Source organism: Mercenaria mercenaria, chromosome 4, assembly GCF_021730395.1.
Source record: "Mercenaria mercenaria strain notata chromosome 4, MADL_Memer_1, whole genome shotgun sequence".
NCBI lineage: Eukaryota > Metazoa > Mollusca > Bivalvia > Venerida > Veneridae > Mercenaria > Mercenaria mercenaria.
In genome coordinates, this window is record NC_069364.1 from 89,406,152 (window position 1) to 89,432,435 (window position 26,284).

The 26,284-nt window shown below is 34.4% G+C and overlaps 2 protein-coding genes across 3 annotated transcripts; both read right to left on the reverse strand.

The window, feature by feature from the left end:
• Positions 1-5,689: 5,689 nt before the first annotated feature.
• LOC123552404 (uncharacterized) lies at positions 5,690-9,830 on the reverse strand. The gene has a single exon (XM_045342055.2). It carries the CDS (start codon positions 9,539-9,541, stop codon positions 7,286-7,288), a length of 2,256 nt encoding a protein of 751 aa, XP_045197990.2. The 5' UTR covers positions 9,542-9,830; the 3' UTR covers positions 5,690-7,285.
• Positions 9,831-18,594: 8,764 nt separating this feature from the next.
• Positions 18,595-25,920, reverse strand: LOC123552406 (uncharacterized). 2 transcript variants are annotated; one of them, XM_045342058.2, is made up of 3 exons: positions 25,773-25,920; positions 23,211-23,306; positions 18,595-19,533 (listed from the first exon to the last, which is right to left on the reverse strand). In XM_045342058.2, exons 2-3 carry the CDS (start codon positions 23,272-23,274, stop codon positions 19,064-19,066), a joined length of 534 nt encoding a protein of 177 aa, XP_045197993.1. In that variant the 5' UTR covers positions 23,275-23,306; positions 25,773-25,920; the 3' UTR covers positions 18,595-19,063. The 2 variants fall into 2 exon arrangements, with proteins under 2 accessions (XP_045197993.1, XP_045197994.1); XM_045342059.2 differs by lacking the exon at positions 25,773-25,920 and adding an exon at positions 23,420-23,509.
• Between the last annotated feature and the right edge of the window lie 364 nt (positions 25,921-26,284).

The following is a 26,284-nucleotide window of genomic DNA, read 5'->3' on the forward strand; positions in this document are numbered from 1 at the left end:
CTAACAGGAGGTGAGACCTGGGTATACATTTATGAGCCACAGCGTCGCATTGACAACAATGATTGCAAAAAGGTAGCCGTAGACTAGTAATTGCAAAAAGAACTAAATGTCAGAACGATTTTGTTTTCCATCTTCTTTAAATCAAGGGTGTGGGTATATGTGTGTGTGTGGTGGTGGTGGTGGTGGTGGTGTGTGTGTGTGTGGGGGGGGGGGGGGGGGGGTAATGTTGTACAGTTCCTACAACGTGAGGAAAGTCAGTCACTGGACAGTTTCATAGAAAGCTGTTAAACGAATTTACAGATACTGCATCCAAGAAATGGTTTTCGCGGTCTCTAAAATTAATACATGGCAAAGCTGCGGCTCACAAAAGTGCCTTTGTTAATCCCGTTTATTCACCAGATTTAAGTCCTTGTGAACCTTTCTTCTGTCAAAGGCTAGAATAGATGCTGGCTGGGAACAAATATTTAACGAATACAGCACTTGGGCGTTGTATTTTACATTTACTTAATACCATACCAAGGAGAGGCTACTCTGAGGCGTTCACCATTGTGGACCATTTAGAATTCAGATTTCCGACAAGTAACTTGCATTCCTATGGGAACAAATTGAGCGCTTATTGACTAAAATATATTTATGTATTTATGAGAGGGATTTAATGTTGAACCTTTTTTCCATATGCACAAGTAGACGTTACCAATAATTAATATGTTTGATAGTACACCACGCAAGCTCGATGATATCCTTATTTTGTCAAATTCTTATTTTTTATTGTAATGATGAATAATATTTATACCTGGAAGAAGCAGTCAACTAATATATAAGAATTTGGATACAACTACATCTGTTTTTGGATTTGAATATCTGATACACAATGATATTATCAACACAATAAGAGATGATTCTAATTTCAGTATTGTGCTTTTCCCTCGTCCAGGTGGGGATGTAACCAGGCAATATCTTACGAAATACACGTGTCTCAGTTAGCTGGATAGTCTTGTAGAGGAGTTCAATTGACGTAATTAATATATTACAAATAATCTTCTTTAACAGGACTACCGTTATTATAACTTGCGTTAATTTGTTGCTAATCTCAGACTTTGTCTAAAAGTCTGAAGAAAGTAACTAAAAGTTCTATCGAATCCTAATTATTAAGAGAATGATATATATACAAACATCATATGTCTGGGCTATATCTATTTTACAGTTGTACTTGGTGAAGAGATAAATCGTCCTATTAAAAGAGATTGTGAACATACAGTTCTGAGACACTCTACATGTTTGATGTTAAACCCTTTCCCAGTTAGCTGCTTTCTTTGTGTCTGATGGAACATGTGGTATACTCTATGAAACCACTGGAACTCAGCTGTTTTGATATTTGTCTTGTGGCCTATTTCGTCCGTCAATCAATAGTGTTTCACTTGATTTTTTTCAATATGTTGCCCTCTTATTTTAGAACACGATAGGCATAAAGGTCGGCGCATCACAAATTTGCGTTGCTTTCAGCTGAAAAGAACTGTTTTGTGTACACGTTTTAAGCGATTGACGAAACTGCGATGAAAGAAAGCTTTATCTAACATTATCATTACAGATAATTTAAGCAAAGCAACAACAAGTTAGTTAGTATCTCTATTTTAGTTATGACTGACAAGGCTATATCCTCTAGCATTAACATTTACAAACAATTATGAAGAGTTTATTTATTTTCTCTTGGAATTTCTTCTGAGAAGATATATCACAAGATTGTGATTTAAGACGTTGATATATCCGGACAAAATCAAGGACTGTTCTTTATAGTGTGAAGGTACAGGTGTTTTGTTTCACTTTTACATTGTTAAAAAATAAAATACTTCGATATTATTTGTCCGGTCCGTTATACTATTAAGTCGTATTAGTAGCGTTTCCACAAGTCCTAAACACCATCATAAAAGTTTGATAACTCCAACATTAACTGATACAGAATATTCTTTATTGCTGTTGAATTTTTCATTTCTGCTTTTAACAGGCTGATAATTATTGCATATGACCCTTTTGTTTTCGATTTATGGCGCATAGGTTTGAAACTAAAGGAATAAAAAATCGTGTAATCAAGGCTATAATTGGTCTCTACTAATACTTTAGTATCGGGCGTCTTATTCAACTAATGTGCTCATTAATTCGACGCCTAAGAATTAGAAGGGCACAAGAGGAAAATCATAGTTTTCGGCAAAACGAAATAAAATCTATTACAGATACGCCCTTCTAATTCTATAGAAGTAACAGAAGGGTGTAAGTCGACCCTTCTGGTACAACATTTAAGTGCAGATACGCCCTTGTATTACTATGATTCTGAAAACCTTTTTACTTACGCCCTTTTATTATTGGTGAATTTGGTCAACACATCAGTTTGTAACAAAAAAGAAATTTAAATAGGATTATGCCCCTTGGTATGTAGTTAAAAAAAACCCGTATAATTCATAAAAGGGCGTAACTAACACTTACGCCCTTCTAATTCTGTTGCGTCGAATTATACACAAATTAATCGCGGGCATCTGCGGTCTCAGGATATACATACTTTGGGTCTATCATAGAGTCATGAAAACATACGTGTATTAGCATGATTTTACATGTGTATGATATTTCACTCTCTGACAGAATAACTTCGAGTTAGACTTAGTGCGAAATGTTTTATGTTTCTCTTGTAAAATATAATAAATATAATGCCAGTTAAAAGGTTTTTCTTTATGTGTTTCAGGATTGATCGGTATTTCGCTTTGAGTAGGCTTTTCTTCTATCAGGAACTTGTTGAGTTTGAAGTATCCTGTCTCAATACTCTGTCGCAGCTGACGGCTGATGTCCAGACTAGTGATCAGTGCTGATTAATATTGTTTTCAGCTATGTCGGCCATGCCTGGATATTGTGGATGACACCTGCCCATGGGCTTGTATCTGGAAATCGTTCCAGATGGAAACCTTCGTCGACTAACCAAAAACTCTGACATGGCAACCGTCAAATCTGGCGAAACTCGAAACGAAAGATGTCCAAAGCAAAGTTTGTGTATATTAATATAGTTATGTGCGTCTGCAGAGTAAAAGTTAATATTTGCCTCACACGGAATACAGGCGTTCCTGTTGTATTTCTCGCACATTGTAATCAAAATGACTATTGCGTTTCACAGTAATTATGTGTTTGGTTTCTGTCATGGGGATAGTTGTACGTAAATATAATCAGGATTCGGCAAGACCCGTTTCTAAAGAAGTAATAAAATATTTTTGTCTTTGGATATATTTTAACAGACGAAATATGCCTACTTCTTTAACGGAAATTATCTGCTAGAGATGCATCTTTAATTAGAATTATGGTCTCAGTTTACATTCCCATGGATGGATTGTCTGCTCATACATCAGTAGCTTGAGGCTCAGCATGTAAAGCAAAATTGGCTTCTAGTTACAGAACGTTTGTGATATTTTTTCCACAAGCAATTGGAGTGTTACAGCAGAGCAGATCATATATATATATATATAAAATGCTTGACATTTCGACAACATCTTTACTATGAAATGACCGTATTAAAGAATTTGTAGTGAACACTTAGGTCATACATCACAACTGCAATATGTGGTATTAATTTAGTTGATTTTTCAATGTGCCTGTTTGACTAAAAATAAGTTTCTTGCATCAAACATGAACCCAACTTCTCTTTTTAGTTTCAACAAGCACTGCTAATTATCTGAAGGAAAATATGTAAGTCACTGACATTAAAAATGATGTGTGTTGCAGTCATTGGAAGTTTGGCAAGTTTAAAGAAGATCATCTTTATAATGTGTTCGCGTCAAAACGACAGAAGGTGGTGACATAATATACCAGGACACTCATTTGACGTTTATGTTGCCAAATTTTCAATCTGTTTCCCAAATCTTGTACTATTTATCATCTCCCCTTGCATTGCTTATACTTCCCCTCAAAACAATTCATTTTAGGTATTAAAAAGGTAAAAGAAGAAATCTTAATTAAATTCTGAAAAGAAAAGAAAAGATGGCGTAGGATGTAAAAAAAAAACTTTTTTCAACACTGTCTTTAGATTTGATTCATCAATAAATAAATACGTCATGCTTTGCCTGCTTGCAGCTATCAACATTTACGCAAAGCTGCGATCCTCTGTGGTCGTTGTTTGTAAAGCTATTTTTCTGATTTACTTATATTTACATTGTCAAAACAGTTTTCTGATTCATAAACAAAGTGAATATTGTAATAAAACAGTTAGATATTTTAAATACAGAAGTCACATTTCAAAGCAAAATTAAATCCCAGTACATGTATATATGACGTTTGCTACCTGCGATAAGCAAATTGCAAACACAGTAATAATCATATTAAGCACTAACATGTGAAATAATTAATGAAAGAAGTTGTTTTAATATCATCATATATCTCACAGTCACAAGTTAATGAAAGACGTTGTTTTATTGTCAGTACATTTTTCGCAGTTACATGTGAAATAGTTAATGAAAGACTTGGTTTTATTGTCAGTACATTTTTTGCAGTCACATGTGAAATAGTTAATGAAAGACGCTGTTTTATTGTCAGTATATTTTTTGGGGTCACATGTGAAATAGTTAATGAACGACGTGGCTTTGTCAACATTATATATTTCGCAATCGAAATTGAAATCACAAATGAACGACTTTGCTTCATTAACATTACATATTTCATACACATCGTGTGAAACAATTGATAAACGGTGCTGCTTTATTATCATTATATATTTCGCAACCACCTGTGAAATAATTAATCTGAAAGATTTTTTGTTTTTGTTGGGTTTAACGTCACACCGGCACATTTATAGATCATATGGCGACTTTCCAGCTTTGATGGTGGAGGAAGACCCCCAGATGCTCCTCCGTGCATTATTTCATCGCGAGCGGGCTCATGGGTAGAACCACCGACCTTCCGAAAGCCAGCTGGATGGCTTTCTCACATGAAGAATTCAGCACTGCGAATAAGGCTCGAACACACATCGGTGAGAGGCAAGTGATTCAAAGTCAGTGACCCTAACCACTCGACCACGGAGGCCACGTTGCTTTGTTATTCTCATATAACGTCATCAAGCAAAGCTAAAGGGACATGCCTGCAGATACACGTGATATTGTCTTTTTTGTTAAATGAAATATAAGAGATATTTCGCCGTTTTTTTGATTTGGCAGTTTATGAGCGTTAAATAAAAGTCATTTCTCATTTTTGATCCCTTTCCTGCTGTATCATCGGCGCATTTATTATTACGTAAAAATCAAAGTACCTTCGACACCTTTCAACCACGAGCCAAATTTTTAAAGGTTGTTTGAACGGTTGTAAATTATCTACATGTAATATATATTGAAAAGTTCTGTATTTTCTTTTTTTTTACAATATAAATAACATACAAATAGGCACATAATGTACTCAGACTTATCAGCAGAAAATCCCATTTTTAGTTATGTGTCGAATTTTCTATCGTTTAAGATATATATATAATAATAAGCTATATTTGAAAGTGTCAGAACGACAGTGTCTGCTGTTGTAACGCACCCCCACAATATACGTGTTAATCAATCTGCCTGTGTCTCGAGTATCAATAGGAATTAATAAAAACCAAGCCCAAGAAGCCAATGTATTTTACCGACAATTGATAGTTTTAAGGAGACGATTTATTTTAACGATTAAAAACAACAACACATAACGTAGAAACATTATTTAGTCGGATAAATCACCAGTTTAATGCATATCAGTTCAAAAAGAAACATTAAAACCTGTATTATTATCTCTCTTTCATCATACAATTTCAGAGTAAGTTTTATATATGAATGTACGATAAATACACGTTCAAGGTATATTTTTCCGGTAGAATCTTTGTTGATCTTTTACTAAGTGCAAAGATCTTTTACTAAATGCAAAGATCTTTTACTATCGATAACAAGAAAAACAAAATATTGATAATGAAACCTCACGACTGGTGTCAAATAAAAAATGAAATTATTGAAAGTACACAGCCTGGCAAAATTTCAAAAATCTTGAACATTTCATGCTCTAATAGTTTGAACAGTTGAACGTTTCTGTATCAGGTAATTTACACTTCTCTCGTGCAAAATATTTGTTACAGAAATTAATAAATGAAAACAGTAAAAAACGGCTGCTTTTGTCAGAAAAAAGGTCATTCATGAAATTTGTAAAAAAATCTACAAGCGTACGTAAACTAACAATAACTGTACTAAAAGAACATGAACTAAAAGATATAAATGTATGTGTGTTTTTTAAATGATTATCCTTTGACAAATACCAATGGTGAAATATACAAATGGGAATATAAAACATTTTAACTATTGATTCTGAAATATTACTATACAAATCAGTATTTGCTTTCATGTGACATAATATGAAGGAATATGAAGCTTACTGAAAGTAAAAAACCTTACATACACTTTGTTTGCTGTGTAGCAAAAGCGGACTTTCGAAAATTTCTTCCTAATTTGTCAAAGACCAAATAATAGTTTTCTATCATTCCTTATGTCCCCAGGCTTCGTAGAAGGTAGCGACATTTTCATTTATTCTATGTCCAAAAATGTATTTTAGGAGAACATATATCATAGCCCATCAATATTTCATTTTTTCGACATTTTGAATGGGTTCAGAATTTTTTTTTTTTGTTTTTTTTTGTTGGGTTTAACGTCGCACCGACACATTTTAGGTCATACGGCGACTTTCCAGCTTTGATGGTGGAGGAAGACCCCAGGTGCCCCTCCGTGCATTATTTCATCACGAGCGGGCATCTGGGTAGAACCACCGACCTTCCGTAAGCCAGCTGGATGGCTTCCTCACATGAAGAATTCAACGCCACGAGTGAGGCTCGAACCCACATCGATGAGGGGCAAGTGATTTGAAGTCAGCGACCTTAACCACTCAGCCACGGAGGCCCCCGGGTTCAGAAATAGCTGATAGAAAGTAAAATGTTCATAAATTAAAAACAAATGAGTAAAAACTGGGCGGGCTAAAACGTTTCAATTCACATATTTAACGTTTGAACACTCTTTAGAATCAAGGGGAACAAATTGTATGTGACATGTTTTAGCGAAACAAAAAAATCTGATTGTTTGATGCTGCGGTCCTTGTTCACCAGAAAATAACTATCGAAATTAATGAGTCTAAAATAGCGGTTTCTTACATGCTATAAACATTGGACATTGAAATTGCAGTCATGGCGAACTTACACAACAATTCAACAATTATCTCTCATAAAAACAAATAACATTTCTCTTAGTATCACTTAGTGCTTAAGTTACGCCAAAGATGTGATTTGTGTGCCGGACGTGGTTTTTGTGGTGACCTGCTGATATTTATCACTGATAAGACGTCCTACCTTTTTGGTGAGAAGAAAACATATTGCTATGAATAAACCTTGAAGAGAATTAAAAATAATAAACATATACCATATACTAGTCTCATTCGTAGCATTGGCCACAAAAGCAAACGCCCATGTGAGACCCATTATTAGGGATAACTTAATATTGACTATGAACGAACATGTGTTTTTCTTCCTTGTCGCCATTGCTCCTTGTTTCTTTGCACGAGCAATGTGAACCGCCGTTGAAATAAAAGAAATTATGTCAAAGATCTTAAAAACAGCGAGTGGACCAGCAAAAAAGAGAATAAGAGCATTCCTTGAAGAAATCCAACAAACTCCATTTCCATATCCTGGTTTCAAATTGTAAAACTGCACATCAGAATTCACAAAATCTAAAATTACAGCTGTACAGACTATTACAACTGGTAGAAGCCAAGCATATAGTGAGTACATGAAAAATCTCGTTCGCCCTTTTCTGTCAGATCCTGGCGTCATAAATCTGTTGGAAAAGGTCATCCAAAGGTCAAATGCAATGACATTCATCCAGCAGAACGCAGCAAGGAAGAAGTAATGGACAAGCACACCTACTGTGACACATAGCTTTGGCAGATGTTCAACGTTAGAGGCAGATAGGAAGAAAATTTGTGCCAGAAGAAGAGAAACAATTAGACTCACTAAAATCTTTCCAGGTGTGTTAAGCAGCTGTGGAAATGCTATATAAACCACTAAAGTAATTGTTAATGATAATATTGACACGACAAGTCCAACCAGAGTGAGATAACTTTCAACGGCATCAGAATGGAATACAAACTCGCTTCTTTTGCAATCTTCAGAACAATTGTGAATTTCCCCTAAACATATAAAGACATCTGATCCACTCCAGTGCAACTGGTCCATAGAATAAATTTTCCGGTGGGAAAATAAAAATAATCCGAAACTGTTTGTGATCGAATTGTTTCTAATTTCATACTCAGATGGGTCCACTTTAGTTAATGTACAATTTTCATGAGAAAGAATTGGATTATATTCAACATCCAGTGCTGCAGCTAGGTTTGGAACTGTACTTTTGCAAACACCATTTGTAGCAGCGAGTGGTGGCGCACAGTAGATTTCTCTACATTTCTGAGAGAAACCGTCGTACATTTCATTTTCTTTGCATTGTATCATTTTCTCACCTTCCTTGTTGCGAGATACAATACCGGTATTGATATCTACAACAAGCCTAAGACTGTAAGTAAGTCGTCTTTCGTCTACTGTTTTGTTTGAAGAAACAGGTATGCCATACAACTGTTCACAAAACATTGACTCAGAAGAAACACCACTGCACATTGCACAGTATTTGTTTCGGTACATCTTTCCAGATTCATCATAAGTAATAGCGTATACTCCATCCGAACATTTATGACTTAATTCATCATAAGTAATTTCTGTCGCAATATCGCATGTAGATATAATAGACTGCGATATCAGACACGTTCTGTATGATACATCCGGCTGTGGTCTAATAAAAAACAAAATACAATCTTTCATTTCCTGTAGGCCGCGTACGCCAATATCATTCTTGCACAAAATTTCTTGTTTCCAGTAGTAAAAATCATTGACGAAATTGCACTGTGCACAATACATGTTTTTAAACATTACCTGAAATTCTGTTTTATCAGAAACTGGTAGTCTTAGCAATTTATCGTTTGTTTCCGCCCTATCTTCGCAAAGTGTTTTCGTTATATTATGATCCCATCCCGGTGAACATTTAGTTACCATGGTTATTCCATATTCTCTATTTTTCACAATTTCGTATGAAGGTACACATTCGAATTGATCTTTTGTCAAATGTAATGTTGATATATAACCATAATTTCCGCAACAATCATTCAATAGTCCACAAAGTTTATCACAATGACAGAGCTTGTCCGGAAATGTCAACAATTCTGTACAGTTAGACTTGTTCTTGCAATGGTCAGATCCTACTTTGAAAATGTCAGTGTCGTATTGATATTGATAGTAATCATAATAATAATATTCCGCCGTTGTTGCTGACAAATCTTCATATGTTTGAGTGGTTGACACAACTGTCGGAAACCCATTGCTTTCGCTAAATGCTACAGCTTTATATACAATTTGGAATAGCAGAAAAAATGATACTAGCACAGCTGTATAAGAATTCCATTGACAGCCGTGTCTTTTCTCCATTTTTTCTCACTGCTCGTTTTTATTAAAATTTATTCGGTATATTCAATTATATTCTGATCATCCTGCTACATTTCCTTTTCCATTTCCTCATTTAGGAAAACAAAAATATTTTTAATAGTTCACTCAACTAATAGCACAGTTATTTTACGAGAGTGAACTTTTCTACGCTGCATCTCACATTCTAAATGAAAGATCGTTATTTCTGTATCGAAATGTTTATACCGTTAATATAACGATAACGTTGCATACAGCAGAATTTAAAAGATTCAACTGAGCCTCTCTTTGTTTCTCAGGACGTTTTTATCGTTTACGGAAAGCAAAAGCTGCAGAGGATGTTAATCTTGATATATCCTATATTGGGTGGTTTCAAAATAGGCAGTATTGCTTCTTTACTTTTAACCTTCACCCTGCTATTTCTCAAATGGACTGGTCTATCATTCGATTTTGGCTGTGTCGTCTATTTTTCGTAGGGGTGTTCACTAAATATTTACTGACCGAATGGCGAACAGTGCATACCATGATCAGTCTGCACGGCTAAAGGTTAAACGATATTTTCGCTTAATACCTTTATTGATATTGTATGACTGGTAAAAGATAATACTATTAAGGCTGGTCCGTAATCACTTGATAATAAATGTTTACTATGAACGACTGAGAAAAGGCCTTTTAAAGTTACTGCAGACAAAAAATTTCAAATCATGTTTGATTTTTTAAATTTTTGATTATGAATAAATAATCCAAATAAGTTATAGAATCTATAGAAAAGTAGTTCAAAATTCAAAAAAAAAGTTTTTTTTATAAACTTTTAAGTACTTTTAATACTTTTTGGAAGATCTACATTGTAGTTTAAGCATTGAAATACTAGAAGATATGCTTTTTAAGTATTTTTGAGTATACACATGTATATACTTTTAGGTATTTACTTTTTAAAAAAACTGCTTTAAAGTACTTTTAAGCAGATTTACTGTTAAAATTATTTTTAAAATTACATGTAACTACAATGCAACCTCTGTAGAGTTAACACCACTAGGGGGACCTAAATATGTCCGTTGTTCAGAGACTGTTAACAGATTGAATTACTAGGAAATACTTCTGATAGGAAGGAAAATATTTGTATCTATAGAGGGGTACTCTCTCCTAAAAGGAAGTAATGTTAACGGCAAAAGTTATATACAATGTATGTAAATAAACAGATCCCTTGAAAGCGCAGAATGCAACCAAGTCAAACCAATAGCAGACTCTGTTTGACTGAGTCTGTTCATGGGAAGTAACAGAAAACAAAAATAATGTTATAATTCACGAACGAAAGTGCCGAGGAAATAACCATTTTGATAGATTAAGTACTAGGTATATAGAATTAAATTTGAGTATTTACATGTTACATCCATTTCTGTTGCGTTACTAACGCTTTAGAGATTTTTTCCTTCATACTTTTCTTTCAGACTATAAGAGCGTTCTTTTTTTATAAGTAAGTAAAGCATAAAACGCACAGAATCACGGTTTTTGACTTTTCATTAATTATCAATTTCTGTCCAAGGAAATTCCTATATAAAATTTCGAAAATTTTGATATAAACCTGTAAGTTCCAGGCCTTTCTCTCTCTCTCTCTCCCCCACCCCCCACCCCCGTGCAAATCATTGCCTGTTGACAGAAATAATACAACAACAAAATATGCTGCCTTTTCGTATCTTCTATAACCTGGGACAATCAATCTATGCCAAGAATTTCATTTTAAACTTGTTATTGTCAGCAAGCAGCCGCTACATCCATTAATTATATGACTCATTAACCCTTACTCGGCTTAATGTCTATAATGAACTCATCCATCTTTCAATTTCGACAGTATCATCAACAGTTAAAAGGCATGCTTGAAAAAATACTGACTAAATGGCGAACAGTACAGTGCAAATTATGATCAGACTGCAGACCGATCATGCTCTACACTGGTCGCAAAGGCAGAATATATCGTGTCCAGCAATTCAGTAATGAATAGATTTACTTTCATTCGTTTCACATAATTTCGATTAAATCAGACCCAAAATGCTTAACCTCAGTTTCAATCGACGTTTTCCACAGTAACATTGTGCTTCTTTGTGTTTTGAAAAAGTTGTGGATATATGAATTTAATATACAATACTAGAAAAAAACATCTAAAATGGTATAAAAAGAAATATTTTACTTTTTCAAAACATGTTCATAACTGTTACATTTATTCGTTCCTAGATTTGTTCTATCTATTATCAAAACTGATTCGATGATTTTCTTAGTACATGTCAGCCATTTTGGACAACAGAAATATTTTTCAAATGCAGTTTTAACTTTATTTATTGATAGATAATGATAACTACAACCCATTACGACATTGTGAATGTAAAAAGTAAAGAAGAAATTTTCGAGACAGAAACGTTGATTTACACAGTAGCATATGATTTTGAAACCTGTGCTTTTTTTACAAAAGTTTTGCAAAATACAATTAAGCATTTTATATCTAGTTTGCATACTCACATTTTTGATAAACACAGCATAACAGTACCGAAATATTATTTCCCTTTATCTTGGTCTACCTGCCTTTGCTTTGATGATAATTGCTATATTTGGAGAGTGATATATATTTTTTCTAGATGCTGGACACACACGGGTTGGTGTACAGTTTTATTATAGCTTTTACTTTTTGTTTTGTATATGCTATTGACCATGTGAGCTATTCTTGAACTCATATTTTGTTTCTGTCACGACACGCTGCTGAAAATATTTTCAACGACACAATGAAGCAGTCATTTCAGCATTTGCTATGTCCAGGTGTCAAACAAACAGTTCACCATAGCAGATACTTCAAGGATCTCAAACATCGGATATACTACAATGATTATGTCTTTACCATTTTACGTCTGCTTTTGCGGATGAATAAAGTTACTGTCCGCTGGTGTTATAATATCTTTGTGGATGAAAATGTTAGGGTTTCTTCATGTTTCCATTCGGGTTTTTTTTTATCTTAAAGAGTACTCATATTTGAAATATGTCTGAAAATCAGTACCTTTACTGTGTTGAAGGCCTCTATTTATCTTATCTTATTTATACTTTTCACTTGTCATCATTACTTTCATTAAACGTAAACACAAGCAATCATATCTGGCAACATTTAGTTCATTAAGGGATGGGAAAGTCTGATAATCTTACAAAAATATAGCAACACAAATGAGGTGTTGTTTGTTTTATCATAACACGCACATATATATCGAAACTAATCTTGCTGGGTTAGTGGACTTGCTGTGGCATTGCGTGTTCGTTTGTACTGCTAGGCGCTTTGCCGTAATTGGTCTGGTATATTGTGGTGGTGATTTAGTTCGTATAAATTCTCTCTCCTATATAATAATTTATACTACGAACTTGTATCCTAGCGGAACTCACGTAAGGGAAAGTCAACTGTTCTGAATATAATTATATCCCTTAATGCAAATTATCTATGTATATTTTCAATGTATCCTCGAGATCCAGTTAACTTTCAGAGAGAAAATATAGGTTCTCTGGTCCCAGTCAGTTATAAAAACTAAAAAGTCACTACTGATTTGTGAGACATGAAAACAGAGATTTGAGTATATATATGCAAATGCTGAACCAGCACAAATGTGTAGTACAATTCGGGCTCGTATATAAAGCAGCATCGAAACTAATCTTATTGGGTTAGTGGACTTGCCGTGGCATTGCGTGTTCGTTTGTACTGCTAGTCGCTTTGCCGTAATTGGTCTGGTATATTGTGGTGGTGATTTAGTTCGTACAAATTCTCTATGTATATATTCAATGTATCCTCGAGATCCAGTTAACTTTCAGAGAGAAAATATAGGTTCTCTGGTCCCAATCAGTTATAAAGACTAAAAAGTCACTACTGATTTGTAAGACATGAAAACAGAGATTTGAGTATATATATGCAAATGCTGAACCAGTACGAATGTGTAGTACAATTCGGGCTCGTATATAAAGCAGCATCGAAACTAATCTTATTGGGTTAGTGGACTTGCTGTGGCATTGCGTGTTCGTTTGTACTGCTAGTCGCTTTGCCGTAATTGGTCTGGTATATTGTGGTGGTGATTTAGTTCGTATAAATAATTACGCTACGCATAGGATCTGAGAACGACCTATTCATAGCGTCGTTCTGATGACCCTTTCGCTAGCCAGTCAGAGATTAACTTACAACATTTTGCAAATCTACCTGTAGCCTTGACTTTTGATATTTACAATTCTCTTTTGTCGTAATGTGTCAGATAGCCGCTTAGCTCAGTCGGTAGGCCACTTGCATTATAAGCAAGGGGACTCGGGTTCGAGCCCTGGAATGACTGCACATTTTTCTTACTCTTTGACATTCGAACAAGTCGTCCGACTGGTTAAAATAAAAATACCAATACTGGAAATCCAAAATATACAGAAGACGTATGTGAATGGGTCGTTTTCAGATCTTCGTTTAGAAGATCAAGTACTTAAGTCAGATTGATATGACATTAAAGATGTAGCAAGTTAGTAAATATGTGTGTGGTATTCAGTTCATATATATAATTAAAAAGATGATCTGAATACCACACCTAAGGTTAATTTAACAAGCACACATATTTACTAACTTGCTATATCTTTACTGTTAGTTATATATATATATATATGACCAAAGTACCTAAGAGGGGCCTCCATGGCCAAGTGGTTAATGTCGCTGACTTTGAATCACATGTCCCTCGCCGATGTGGGTTCGAGCCTCACTCGAGGCGTTGAATTCTTCATGTGAGGAAACTATACAGCTGGCTTACGGAAGGTCGGTGGTTTAACCCGGCTGTCCTTTCACCATCAAAGCTGGAACGTCGCCAAATGACCTAAATGGTGTCGGAGTGACGTTAAACCCAAGAAGAAAATTAAGTACCTAAGATTAATTTTACAAGCACACAAATTGCAAACTTATTATCATAAAGAGTAATGACAAAACAAGGTGTGGTATTAATTTATACGAAACGCTTATATTTCACCTCCCTTGAAATTAAGATTTTATGGTCGTAAATGACATTTTAATCATAGAAACAATGCGTAGGTTATTACTTCACACGTTTCTGCACCAAAAAGTTCAAGTACTTACTGGGATACACCTATGAGATTGATGTGGTGTTTTCTTTTCTTTCTTTTGTCAGTTATATATAATTTGAAAAAGTTTAATCATGAATTTAGGTTTACAATGTCGTAATAGTAAGGCAGGAATCTTCATATTGAAGATATCCATAATGAATGTAATTTAAAATTTGCAACCTCTTCTTGTCAGTATTTATTATTTTTCATGTTACTTTCAAAGCAATTGTGTAGCTCTTATAGATATCTATGCTTACAAGTACGTGCCTGAGGCAAGAGTTGGCATCAAAACTTCAATTATTGATATCGGCAAAACTTTTAAGACTTGTTAATGTGTTTCTGTCTTTGAAAATGATAGGCTTTATTTCCATATATAATTGTTTACATTTTTGTTTGTATTTATACCACTTATGATTTTTTTCAGTTATAAACACACACTGATATCACAGAGTGCATTTTATTTTTCACGAAAATAAATAGAAAAGCCTCGACTACAAATCATTTTACATGTTCTAAAAGATTGAAAACGTCTAATAATTACAGATCCAGAACAGCAGAACAGAAAAAAAAGATATTGTTACATACTTAAAGGCACATTGTTCGATTGTGTGAAAATATTACTTTTTCAAAATGCTCTTCTGCGGAAATAGAAATTTTCATGATACTGAAACAAAATAGCGTAAAATGTGTGAAGGTTAAACTTTATCCATTTCTTATATTTAGAAGATAATTTCTTTTGTTACTAATTCCATAATTGCAAATTGAAACATAAAAAGAAGTGATTTATTGAATTTGGGTTTTGTTTATACACCAAAATTCTCATATAATCTGTTTTACGTAATGAACAGTTATTACGGTATTAGTGAAGTGAGAGAGAAAACTGATGTCAAATAGAAGAAAACAACATATTTATTATCAGTATAAATATCGATACTGGGTTTTTATATTTACAGGATTTGAATTTTATGCCCTTAACGAGGGCATATAGAAATCGCAGAATCCGTCTGTCAATGGTCTGTCCATGGTCCGTCAGTTAATCCGAAATTGCGTGTCCTAGTAATAACTCCTTCACCGCATATTTATCCTTAGAGTATGTTCTGTGATTGTTTCGTAACTCATTTAAAAAGGATCTTGGAATGTTATTAGTACTTGTTTTAATGTGGCAACTTGTCGCAGGTGAACTGAGTTTTGCCTATCCTCATGGTTGAGGTAGATGTTCGAAGGGTCTATGTTTGGTGCCCGGTCTACATCAAGAGATTTTGAAATATTGTCACCAAAGCATGAAGCCCTTTCGCACGCAAAATTCACATAGCTTAAATTCACATTGAATCACCAATACTTATGTGTTTTTGACCAAGGCAAAAAGAGCCTAACACTTTAATAAATAGAGTGTATTGGTCATTCAGCCAAGACAACATGTACGTTTGTTTTGGATAAAGTTTATATAAGCCGCTTGTCTTCTCAAGGGTTAGGTATTTGACATGAACTTTTGAAATACAGGCCTTATTTTTGTTAAAATGGCAAGGCATGGTGGTTTATTACAAATCCCTTATGAAAGAATGCACAGTGATTACTTTTACAGTTGGATTGACGATGGGGCGATGTGTAGTATACTTCAGACAAATCACTGGTTGATACGTTTTTGAGAATCTGAATATATATTCATTTGATATTTAACTTAAGATATATCTTTTGTCGAGAGTCAGTGCTGTGTTTGAATGATTTCAGCTTTGTTAATACGAAAATTTCAAATCTCAGTTTAGAGTATATTATGTATATTATGCGGTGTAAGTTCAAAACGCCGCATTCGTACCCCTTTCGAAGGATGGTACTCATGGATGCTTAAAATACTTTTTCCAGCCTAGCTGCCTTATTTGTATCCAAGCATATTACGGATGACTTGTTTTCAGGAAGAAAAATAAAAATGAAAGGGTATATGAAAAATGAAATTATTGCAGATCAACCTGGAACACTTTTGATCCATACGTTTCGATTTTTGTCTATTTGGTATACGCATCGAAGATAAGAAATGAGCTGTCTTTTATGAAACGACTGAAATAATATGTACATATACAGAACGAAGTTCAAGCACCAAATTACCATTATCACAGTCAAGTTATATGTCAGTTATAATACAAGGTCGGAGACAGTTATAATATAAGGTCGGAGAAGAAGTATAAAACTAATTCTTTTACTACACTGTAAACGTTTAACACAGTTGGAATGAAATATAAATCGTTGAACAAATTATTGCGATTTTTTTTCAGTTTCCTTCAGTTCTGTAAAGTTTTAAATCAATAATTTGTTTGCTAGAAAAAGAGCTTGATGTTCTGAATTTGCACCTAGATGACTGGCAGGTATATTACTGGCTGAGAGTTAACCACAGCGTGCTGTTGCATGAATCACTGCTTGAAGTTATATGTAAATGTGTACTGTGTTTAACATAATCAAAAGACAGCTACATTGTTTATTATCAATAGATGTACTAGCGTAATTTATATTTCACCGGTACTGCAAGTCAGTAAATTCATATACAAAATACGTAAGGGAATATAAGCAGTTTTGACCGATTTTTTTATATAAAAGTTGGAAAACTAGATTACAACTTGTGTGACAAAGATTGTATCCGTACATACAAACAGTATTGCGGAGTAGACTTTGAAATGCTGATGTGCAGCAGACCTGTTTATTTGTAAACTGATCTAGTTCTTTGCCTGTGTGACAAAATAACCCCTTGCAAACGAATCTTTGAATTGAATATTCATACTCTTGTCCATCTAAGTTTGATCAACTGCGCCGGTTGAAAAAATATGTGGCATCATAGATATTGTCCTTTTCGGCATGTTGTTGTATTATTTAGCCCCAAGATCATTGCTTCATCTACGCTATAACCATTTGACTACATAATTAAGATATATTTAGTATAGAATATATATTATATATTAGAATAAAAGCCATTTGTCTTACGATTATGTTTTTTTTTAAGAAAAGATGTATTTAGTTATAATTAAGTTTCTTAGAAAAGGCATATTCGATTATGATTATGTTTCTTAGAAAGACATATTTGGTTAATATAATTTAAATGTGATGTTCATTCTTAATGTGTAAAGTCATTGTTTTTACAACACTACGTCCAAGGTTAGTGAACTCTGAAAGTCTCAGACTGTGTATTTTTCATAAAAAAGTAACGAAATAAAATGTAAAAACTAAGCTTATCTTACTGAAGATGATCGATACCCATTTTGATAACACTGCTAAATTTAATAGAACTTTACTGTAAATCCGTTTTAATAACATTTCAGTAGAAGGTAGAGGTGTGAAGAGTATAGAATACAGACGTTCACTCTGAAAGTTTCGGTAAATATTACAGTTAGATCTATGACCATTGACTTCGAATGAAATGCTCCTAATTGTTGTTGGTTCGAGCCTCTCCGCATAAAGATCTACATGTGAGGAACCCATATAGCTGACTTCCGGAAGGTTGGTGGTTCTTATCCAGGTACCGGCCCATGCCTGAAATAATGCCCGAAGTGTCACCTGGGATCTTCTTTCACCATCAAAAGCCTGAACAGTTGCCGTAATTCATAAACTGTGTAAGTGTGACACTAATTCCAACAAAAGACAACTCAGGCCTATCAAACCCAGTAAAAATACATCTTTACAGTCAGTGGCTATAACATCACCTAGGGTATTTGGGTTGGCTGCTAAAACCGGTTAATTGCGCACAAACCCTAATCCTTTGTCCCCCACAATGTTTCAAAATTGCAGGACAGAGTGAATAAATGTTATCCACGCAAGGTGAATCCTTTACACACACATATATATAATAGAATAGAAAAAGTGGAAACTCCACAGGTCGCTCAACACGACAAAAACGAAAATGTGCAGGCTCGGTTTGACATAATACAAAAATCACACAAATGCTAGGCACGTGTACAATATACCAAAAAAAGACACTTAATTAACCATATTTTTATATCTTGAATGCCTTTGCAAAAACACAGCAACATGGAAGTAGCCATTACGAGACAGGCAGAAAAGAAAATAGGTCAGATAGCACATATCAAAACATATCCGTCCCAGTCGGTCTGTCAGAACATGATGTGTCACAGAATAAAGCGTTTTATGATTTTACTAATACAACCTGTCATACAATTTATTAGAATCCCCTGTTACATATATTATCGTTGCTATGATACGGTTGTAAGTAGAAAATTCGGTAAATGTGAAACATGAAATGAATATATCCCACGCATCATTTTCTAAATGCACGATTTTACAGCTGATCTAAGCAATTACCCAGCTTTATATGCACGCCATGAGCACATCTGCTATGAAATGTTAAAATCAGTTCCATCTTTATGAATATACATATGTATTAGGCTGACGACCAAACATTCTTTTTTCTTAAACAACTACACGCTTTTAATCCTTTTCTGTAGTTACTTCCTTTTCTCCAGGTTCAGTTACAACAGGCGTGGTAATTGATTCTGTTGTTATTGGTGATGTCGGAGAATCTGTAAATATAGGTGTTGTGTCTGACTGTGTCGTTATCGGTCTGGTTGGTTTATCTGTTACTGAAGGCGTGGTTTCAGAAGCTAGTGTTATGAATTCCTGGACATTCTTACCCAATAATTTGTTTTTCACTTTTATCGCCAGGATTTCAGTTTTATCCTTTTGTGTTATATTAAATATGTATCGTCCGTTTTGAAGTATTGGTTCGGCGGTCCATAGTGCGTCTTTCAGCTTTTTGCGACGGAATTTGAATCTCAGCAAGGATCGGCGTGTGTCGTGGATGTCGAGATTTTGGTTTAAAAGTCTAGCAACGGCAGAATGTTCTGCTTCGTCTGCGGTAGATATCTTGTCTTGAAAGCAGATGAATGTGGCAACAATCACTGAAAATTCAAATGAAAATATTTGTAAAAATTAGGTTTGCAAAATAGAATTATCAGTATATTGAGACTTACTTTGACAAGAATGTTTTAAGTCAAGCTTTTGTTTTATTTATTATATGATTACGATGATGCTATAAATATTCATTCACAATCATGTTTACTTATAAATGCTTTTTGTGCAGGTAAAGACTAACTTGGAACTTTCTTGCAAATCCATGAATCGCAAGCGATCCTAGAAGTCCCAGTGTGGTTTATATACTTTGTTCTACAAGTAGACACCGTCGTTTATATGACTGAAAAATTGTTTGAAAAGACGTAAAACCCGAACACACACGGTCTTTTAATGCTTTTAATGGTGTGCTTGTGAACTCATTAGTTTAAACCTCTTTTGGCCGTAGTCACTCATGGAAGCACGTGTACGTGTGAATGAACAGTAGCTCACTGACAGAGCACATCAGTCTCTACCAAACATCTCCCTAAAGAAGATGACAATACTATGGAACAGAATTAAGGCAAAAACTGCATTGTGCTTTCGTACATCCAATCTTGCGATTTACATGTATGCATTTGTGATTCTCATGTTCACATGCTTCCTCCTGACATCCCATTTTGCTTTGTTACATGACCATTTGTGCATTCTATGTTTGCGTGTTCCTTTCTGATATTCATACATGCTTAATTCTGAGAAATGATCTGTGCTTGCTTCATTTTTATAAAATATTCGTGTTGCTTTCGGACATGCTATAATCTGACAAACTACATCCATCATTCATCTTATTTAGTAGTGGTTACTTGCATTGTGTCTTCTTTGGAGCGTCAATGGTGTATGCTAATTGATGAAAAGAACATAAGTGGTTCCTTAAATGTTTAAATGCAAGGAGTTGTGATGCTTACAGATAAATTTAGCTGTGGGTTATGATGCGTTGTGACAACATAATTTTTACATCTCAAATTCTTGTTCAAGTGGAAATATATCCCCATGTATTAAAATACGGAAACACAAGAACTGTACCGAGAGTGTTAAGACTACACGTCCGGTAACCGGACAAACAACAAAATTATATTCTTATCTGAATCCAAGTGAAATAAGCATTATTTTCGAAACACTACCTTTACTATTGTATAGTTAGCAGATATTTATAGCGCGCTTTAAATAGCCTACACAACAAACTTATGTCAGCTGAATTAATTGTCTCCCCACATACGCAGACGAGCGTATATTTGATAGCCTTAAATTGAGATGTAATGTAGCGCTATATCTGTATCAGTAGTATTTTTTTTTTACTTTATAACTTACGACTAATATTTTACTCGGCCAACGCGGTATCACCCGCAGCACCGAAACGTTTTAAGTTCAACACTCTTATATTACATAATTAACAATTAAAATGGAGATTTTCAATGGAAAGTAAACGTAGTGCTTATCAAAAAAGCTGCTTTTAAATGTTGCTTTTAACAAGAGCTGTCCGTAAAACAGCCTGTGCTCGACTATTCAGATTGTTGCCCCAGAAGTAGGAATATTACCCTAAATGTTAAAATATCAATAGAGTTTCAATCCAGTATCTGCATTCAAGGTTTGGACGTATATAGTAGTAACTTGTAAGCAAAACTTTAACCAGGATTTTCTAAGGGTTTTTTTTTTCTAAAAAGGGGCATAATTTGGTCAAAATACATGTCAGAGTTATGGGACTTGATGCTATCACCTAGTTTTATAACTCCAAAGACACATGTGAAGTTTCAATTCAATATCTGCATTAGTTTTGGAGATAGTAACTTGCACGCAAAACTTTAACCAGCCTCTAACTCCAAAAAGGGGCATAATTTGGTCAAAATACATGTCAGAGTTATGGGACTTGATGCTATTACCTAGTTTTATAACCCTGAAGACACACGTGAAGTTTCAATTCAATATCTGCATTAGTTTTGGAGATAGTAACTTGCACGCAAAACTTTAACCAGCCTCTAACTCCAAAAAGGGGCATAATTTGGTCAAAATACATGTCAGAGTTATGGGACTTGATGCTATTACCTAGTTTTGTAACCCTGAAGACACATGTGAAGTTTCAATTCAATATCTGTATTAGTTTAGGAGATAGTAACTTGCCCGCCAGACATTAACCAGGATTTTCTAAGTCCAAAGGGGGCATAATTTGGCCAAAATACATGTCAGAGTTATGGGACTCGATGCTGTCACCTAGTTTTATAACGCAGAAGACACATGCGAAGTTTCAATTCAATATCTGCATTAGTTTTGGAGATAGTAACTTGCATGTAAGACTTTAACAAGGATTTTCTAAGTCCAAAAGGGGGCTTAATTTGGCCAAAATACATGTCAGAGTTATAGGACTTGACCTAGTGAGGTTGGTAATTGATCTACAAGAAAGGAAAAATAAGTTTCAAAGATACAAAGATATATGCCTTTAAATGATAGCCTTATGTACTTGCATGCAGAACTTTAACCAATGTGTGACGCCGACGCCAGGGTGAGTAGAATAGCTAGACTATTCTTTGAATAGTCGAGCTAAAAACGAATGATATCTCAATTGACATAATGCAATAAATAAGATGCGTACATGTTTGATGATACACAGGCCTTTTCGAACTTGATTACCGGACGCCTTGACAAATTAAACAGGTTAGGTCCGGTCACCGGACACATAGCCAAAATGCGCAGTGTCGTATTTTTTCCATGGCTTAGCGGAAGCTTCCGAGCACGAATATAAAAGCGCCCTCTGGTAGCATAATGAGAAATGTACATTATGGTAACCTCATTATGCTTAGTGCTATGCTGCATTCTGCATTGTGACAAGTGAAATTGTGTTTGTTTAAAACTTTGTTAGCTGTTCATGCGTACGAGTAAGCACATTCAACCTATCCAGGAGCCACTTCTGTCCATATCATCAGCATATAGACAACATAGACACATGGGGAAAGTGTGTCTAGGTTAACCAGAAGCTAATACACCGAGCATGTCACATTGCAGCATGACCGAAAGCAAGATAATGTCATAGACTAATGAAGAAGTAACCATGATATTAAAATGAAACAATTAAGCATGTATGAATGTCAGAAAGGAACACGTAAACATAGAATGCATAAATGGTCGTGTAACAATGCAAAATGGGATGTCCGAAGGAAGCATGTGAACATGAGAATAACGAATGCATATATGTAAATCGCAAGATTGGATATACTAAAGCACAATGCAGTTTTTGCCCTAATTCTGTTCCATACAATACACTTTAAAACTACTTCCCACCAGATGAAACCCTTACTCACGAATCAGTAGTAACTGGAGAACACATATTTGAAAACATAAATATGCTAATGTAAAATTATGACAAAATCCATAAAATCCCGTTTAAAGCATAGAAAGGTAATCAATATCGGATTCTGCTTAACAATGACTTTGCAGAGCACCATGAGAATAATCATATAAGGTACGACAGAACAAGACAGAGGACACTTATCAAATCAGTCTGTCCCTTCGAAAGATGTCCTTTGGTCCCTGCCTGTTCAATAGAGAAACAGTGAAACACAAGACAATGCCATGTCTAAGAACAATAAGGTCGGAAATCGCTATGCCCGAGAATAAATAATGCATTGTATTTATAAACATTTTGATCTGCATCCATTCACTGTCAAAGCTATAGGAAGATGTCAATTGTAATAATTACCAAATGTTGTTAGAAATGTTATAACGTTTCTATATCTTGCAAGTGTCCGCCTCATTCGTGCCATCTTTCTGTTCTAGTGTTCTGCTATATACAATTCTGAAAAAAAGATCAGTTAAAATTAAATGTAAGTAGATTAGGTTGAATGTATTTGAGTTGACAGTAATTGATAAGAAACGCATTAATGTTATCAATGTAAGTACAAATCTTACAATGTGAATTATGACGCGAATACATTTCTTTCCTCCATTTTATAGAAATACTACCGCAAAGTGCATGTTTCTGCTTCAAAATGCGTTCTTTGCTCACTTGAGATAAACTAATGCACCAATGTACGGTACGATACATCTTTTTAAATTTTTAACATCATCTTTCAATGATCGGTCATGGTATGGTGCGTGCATGTGTTTACATCTGTTTTGCTTTTTGCACCGTACAAGTACGCTCTGCATGATGTCAGCATGGATAATGCAAACATACAACATATATTAAGCGAGATTTGCATGACTGACTGTCTATTTAACAATTTCGTAATAAGATTATTGCGTTGGGGTCGACTTTCTTCAATATAGATTGTACCATAGTTGAAAGTTACATACCTGTTTCTATTAGTTCCAAAATGTAAACAAAATACACAAGAGTGAATAAAAATATGATGATCAATAAGGTCTATTAGTCCTATTTTATAAAATATGCTGTGTAATGTATTATAAGTCTCCGTTAAAATTGTCTATACTGATTATTTTCATCCGCCACTAAGTTTGCTAGATTTTTATCGGTACAGACACAGGGCAAATTATCCATTGGGAAAGAATCTTTATTGTGCCCAATTCATTGTACCGATACACGCAAAGTCCTTTTACCAAAGAATAACCAGTACTGCTCTCAAAGTTAGAAAGAAGACATTTCCGTTGCATGTGCCGGGATTCGAACCTTAGATCTCTCGGTCGACAGTCAAGCTTGTTACCACCAGAACACTTGGAATTGCTCAGCAATAAATTTGAATTAAATGCCTTACCAAACTTTCTTAACATATATTCAGCGCTCCTACATTCAGTAAATGTGTCGCGCCATGAGAAAACCAACATAGTGGCTTTGCTACCAGCATGGATTCAGACCAGCATGCGCATCCGCGCAGTCTGGTCAGGATCCATGCTGTTCGCTAACGGTTTCTATAATTGCAATAGGCTTTGAAAGCGGATGCGCAGACTGGTCTGGATCCATGCTGGTCGCAAAGCCACTATGTTGGTTTTCTCATGGCACGGCTCAAATAAAGATTTTAATGAGAATAAGGAGTGTGTCATTACGATTATTTATAGGCTACATGAAAAAGCTGCTTTATTATGTAAAATCCAGATAATAACTATAAATCTTTCTAAAGGTCTCCAAGGGTGGTAGAAGGATCATTTTAAATATCAAGACATTTTAAGAAAATCAATTTCGTAGTCAAGATAGTGTTATTCTCCATGTGTAAACATTATAATTTCGAAAAATTATTGTTAAAATTTTATGAAACAGTTACATGGAAATGCTGCGTTTATGCTAATAATCTATTTACATATTTATATTTACTTTTTTTCTGTAAAGAAAGGAAGAAAAAAACACGTTTATTTTCGTACAACATCTTCGTACAAGCAAGAGAATCCTTTTTCTGCAAGACCGCTTGAACGCTAGATTTGGCGTCATTCACTTTAAAGATTATGGTGACATTTGAAAAAAGATATTTCAAAATCGGAAACCAGTATTTCAAAAAGACTATTGAATTATAGCTTAAACTTACTTTTTGGTCGGTGGTTACCAGAATCGAAGCGACACGACTGTGTGGGTTTTAAAGCATTTACAAAAATATTTTAAATAGATATTAACATCTTAAGATATAACAATTACTTGGGCGGATCTTTTGGCTGTTCTGTTTAGATGTTGAAAAGATCGAAAATCTGATATTTTTTTGATACTCATGGAAAGAAAATAACTTATCACCACGCAGCTGTACAGTGTCAATATAATATTTAGACTGAATGTTATGTGTTTGCACGTTTATAAAAACAGAAGGGTGTAAACTACATTAAGACTTCAAAAACATTCAAATCAACCAAGAATCAGTGTCAGAAATGGCTGAAATATATAATGGAAACAAGACGTCGTTTTTTAATAATAAATTCAAAATGAATTAAGATTTAAAAAATAAAACAAACCAATCATATTACCACCTATGGAGTTCCTTACAATGATGTATACAAACAATGATATTGTCTTAAATGTAAAAAGAATGAAGAAAAGCATTGTAAGAAAATCTGAATCAAACAGTCAAAGATAATCAATTTTTATTTCCCTATCGATTATTTACAAAAAAATAAATACACTGAGCTTCAACTTAAAGTAAGCTGTCTTATAATTCATGCCTCTAAACAAGTAAAAATGAATAACTGCCAACACGACAAAATATTATCTTTATATCAAGAAAAGTATTATAAAATGGTACTCAGTTTTAACAAAATAACCATGTATGTATACATTAAGTAAATATAAGTTATTGCTATTTTTAATACACAACAAAATTCTTACCAAATATTTCGTTCATAAAACACCTGATATCCGTTTTCATATTTTACCAAATTCGTAATAAGTCAGTCAGCTCAGTTTTATACAAAATTATGAATACCATTATATAATCCTATTAGGAAGGGATGTCAGTGGTGTGTGAGAATAATCACCATTTCAATGAGCAGTTATTCATCTTAACAAAATATTATTTAAATAATTTGAGTACATCTTTATCAAAAATCAAACTTTACCAAATCAGTAGGAAAATTGGGTTTATAAATATCAATGAGACATGATGCTGTGAATTATTATTGGCATGTACTTTAACAACGCCCCTATTTCTCATTAAAGGATTAAATAGAACTGCGTTTAAAATGTAATCTGAGCCAGAATATGGATGATCTATCAAGCTTTTCGTGTTAAAATGGTCAATGAATTACAAATGTCAGGATGGCACGACACTTCATTAATGTCAAAATTCTATAAACTATTTATGATAAAAAGAGTCACCTCACTGCAAGAAAAACCTAGTA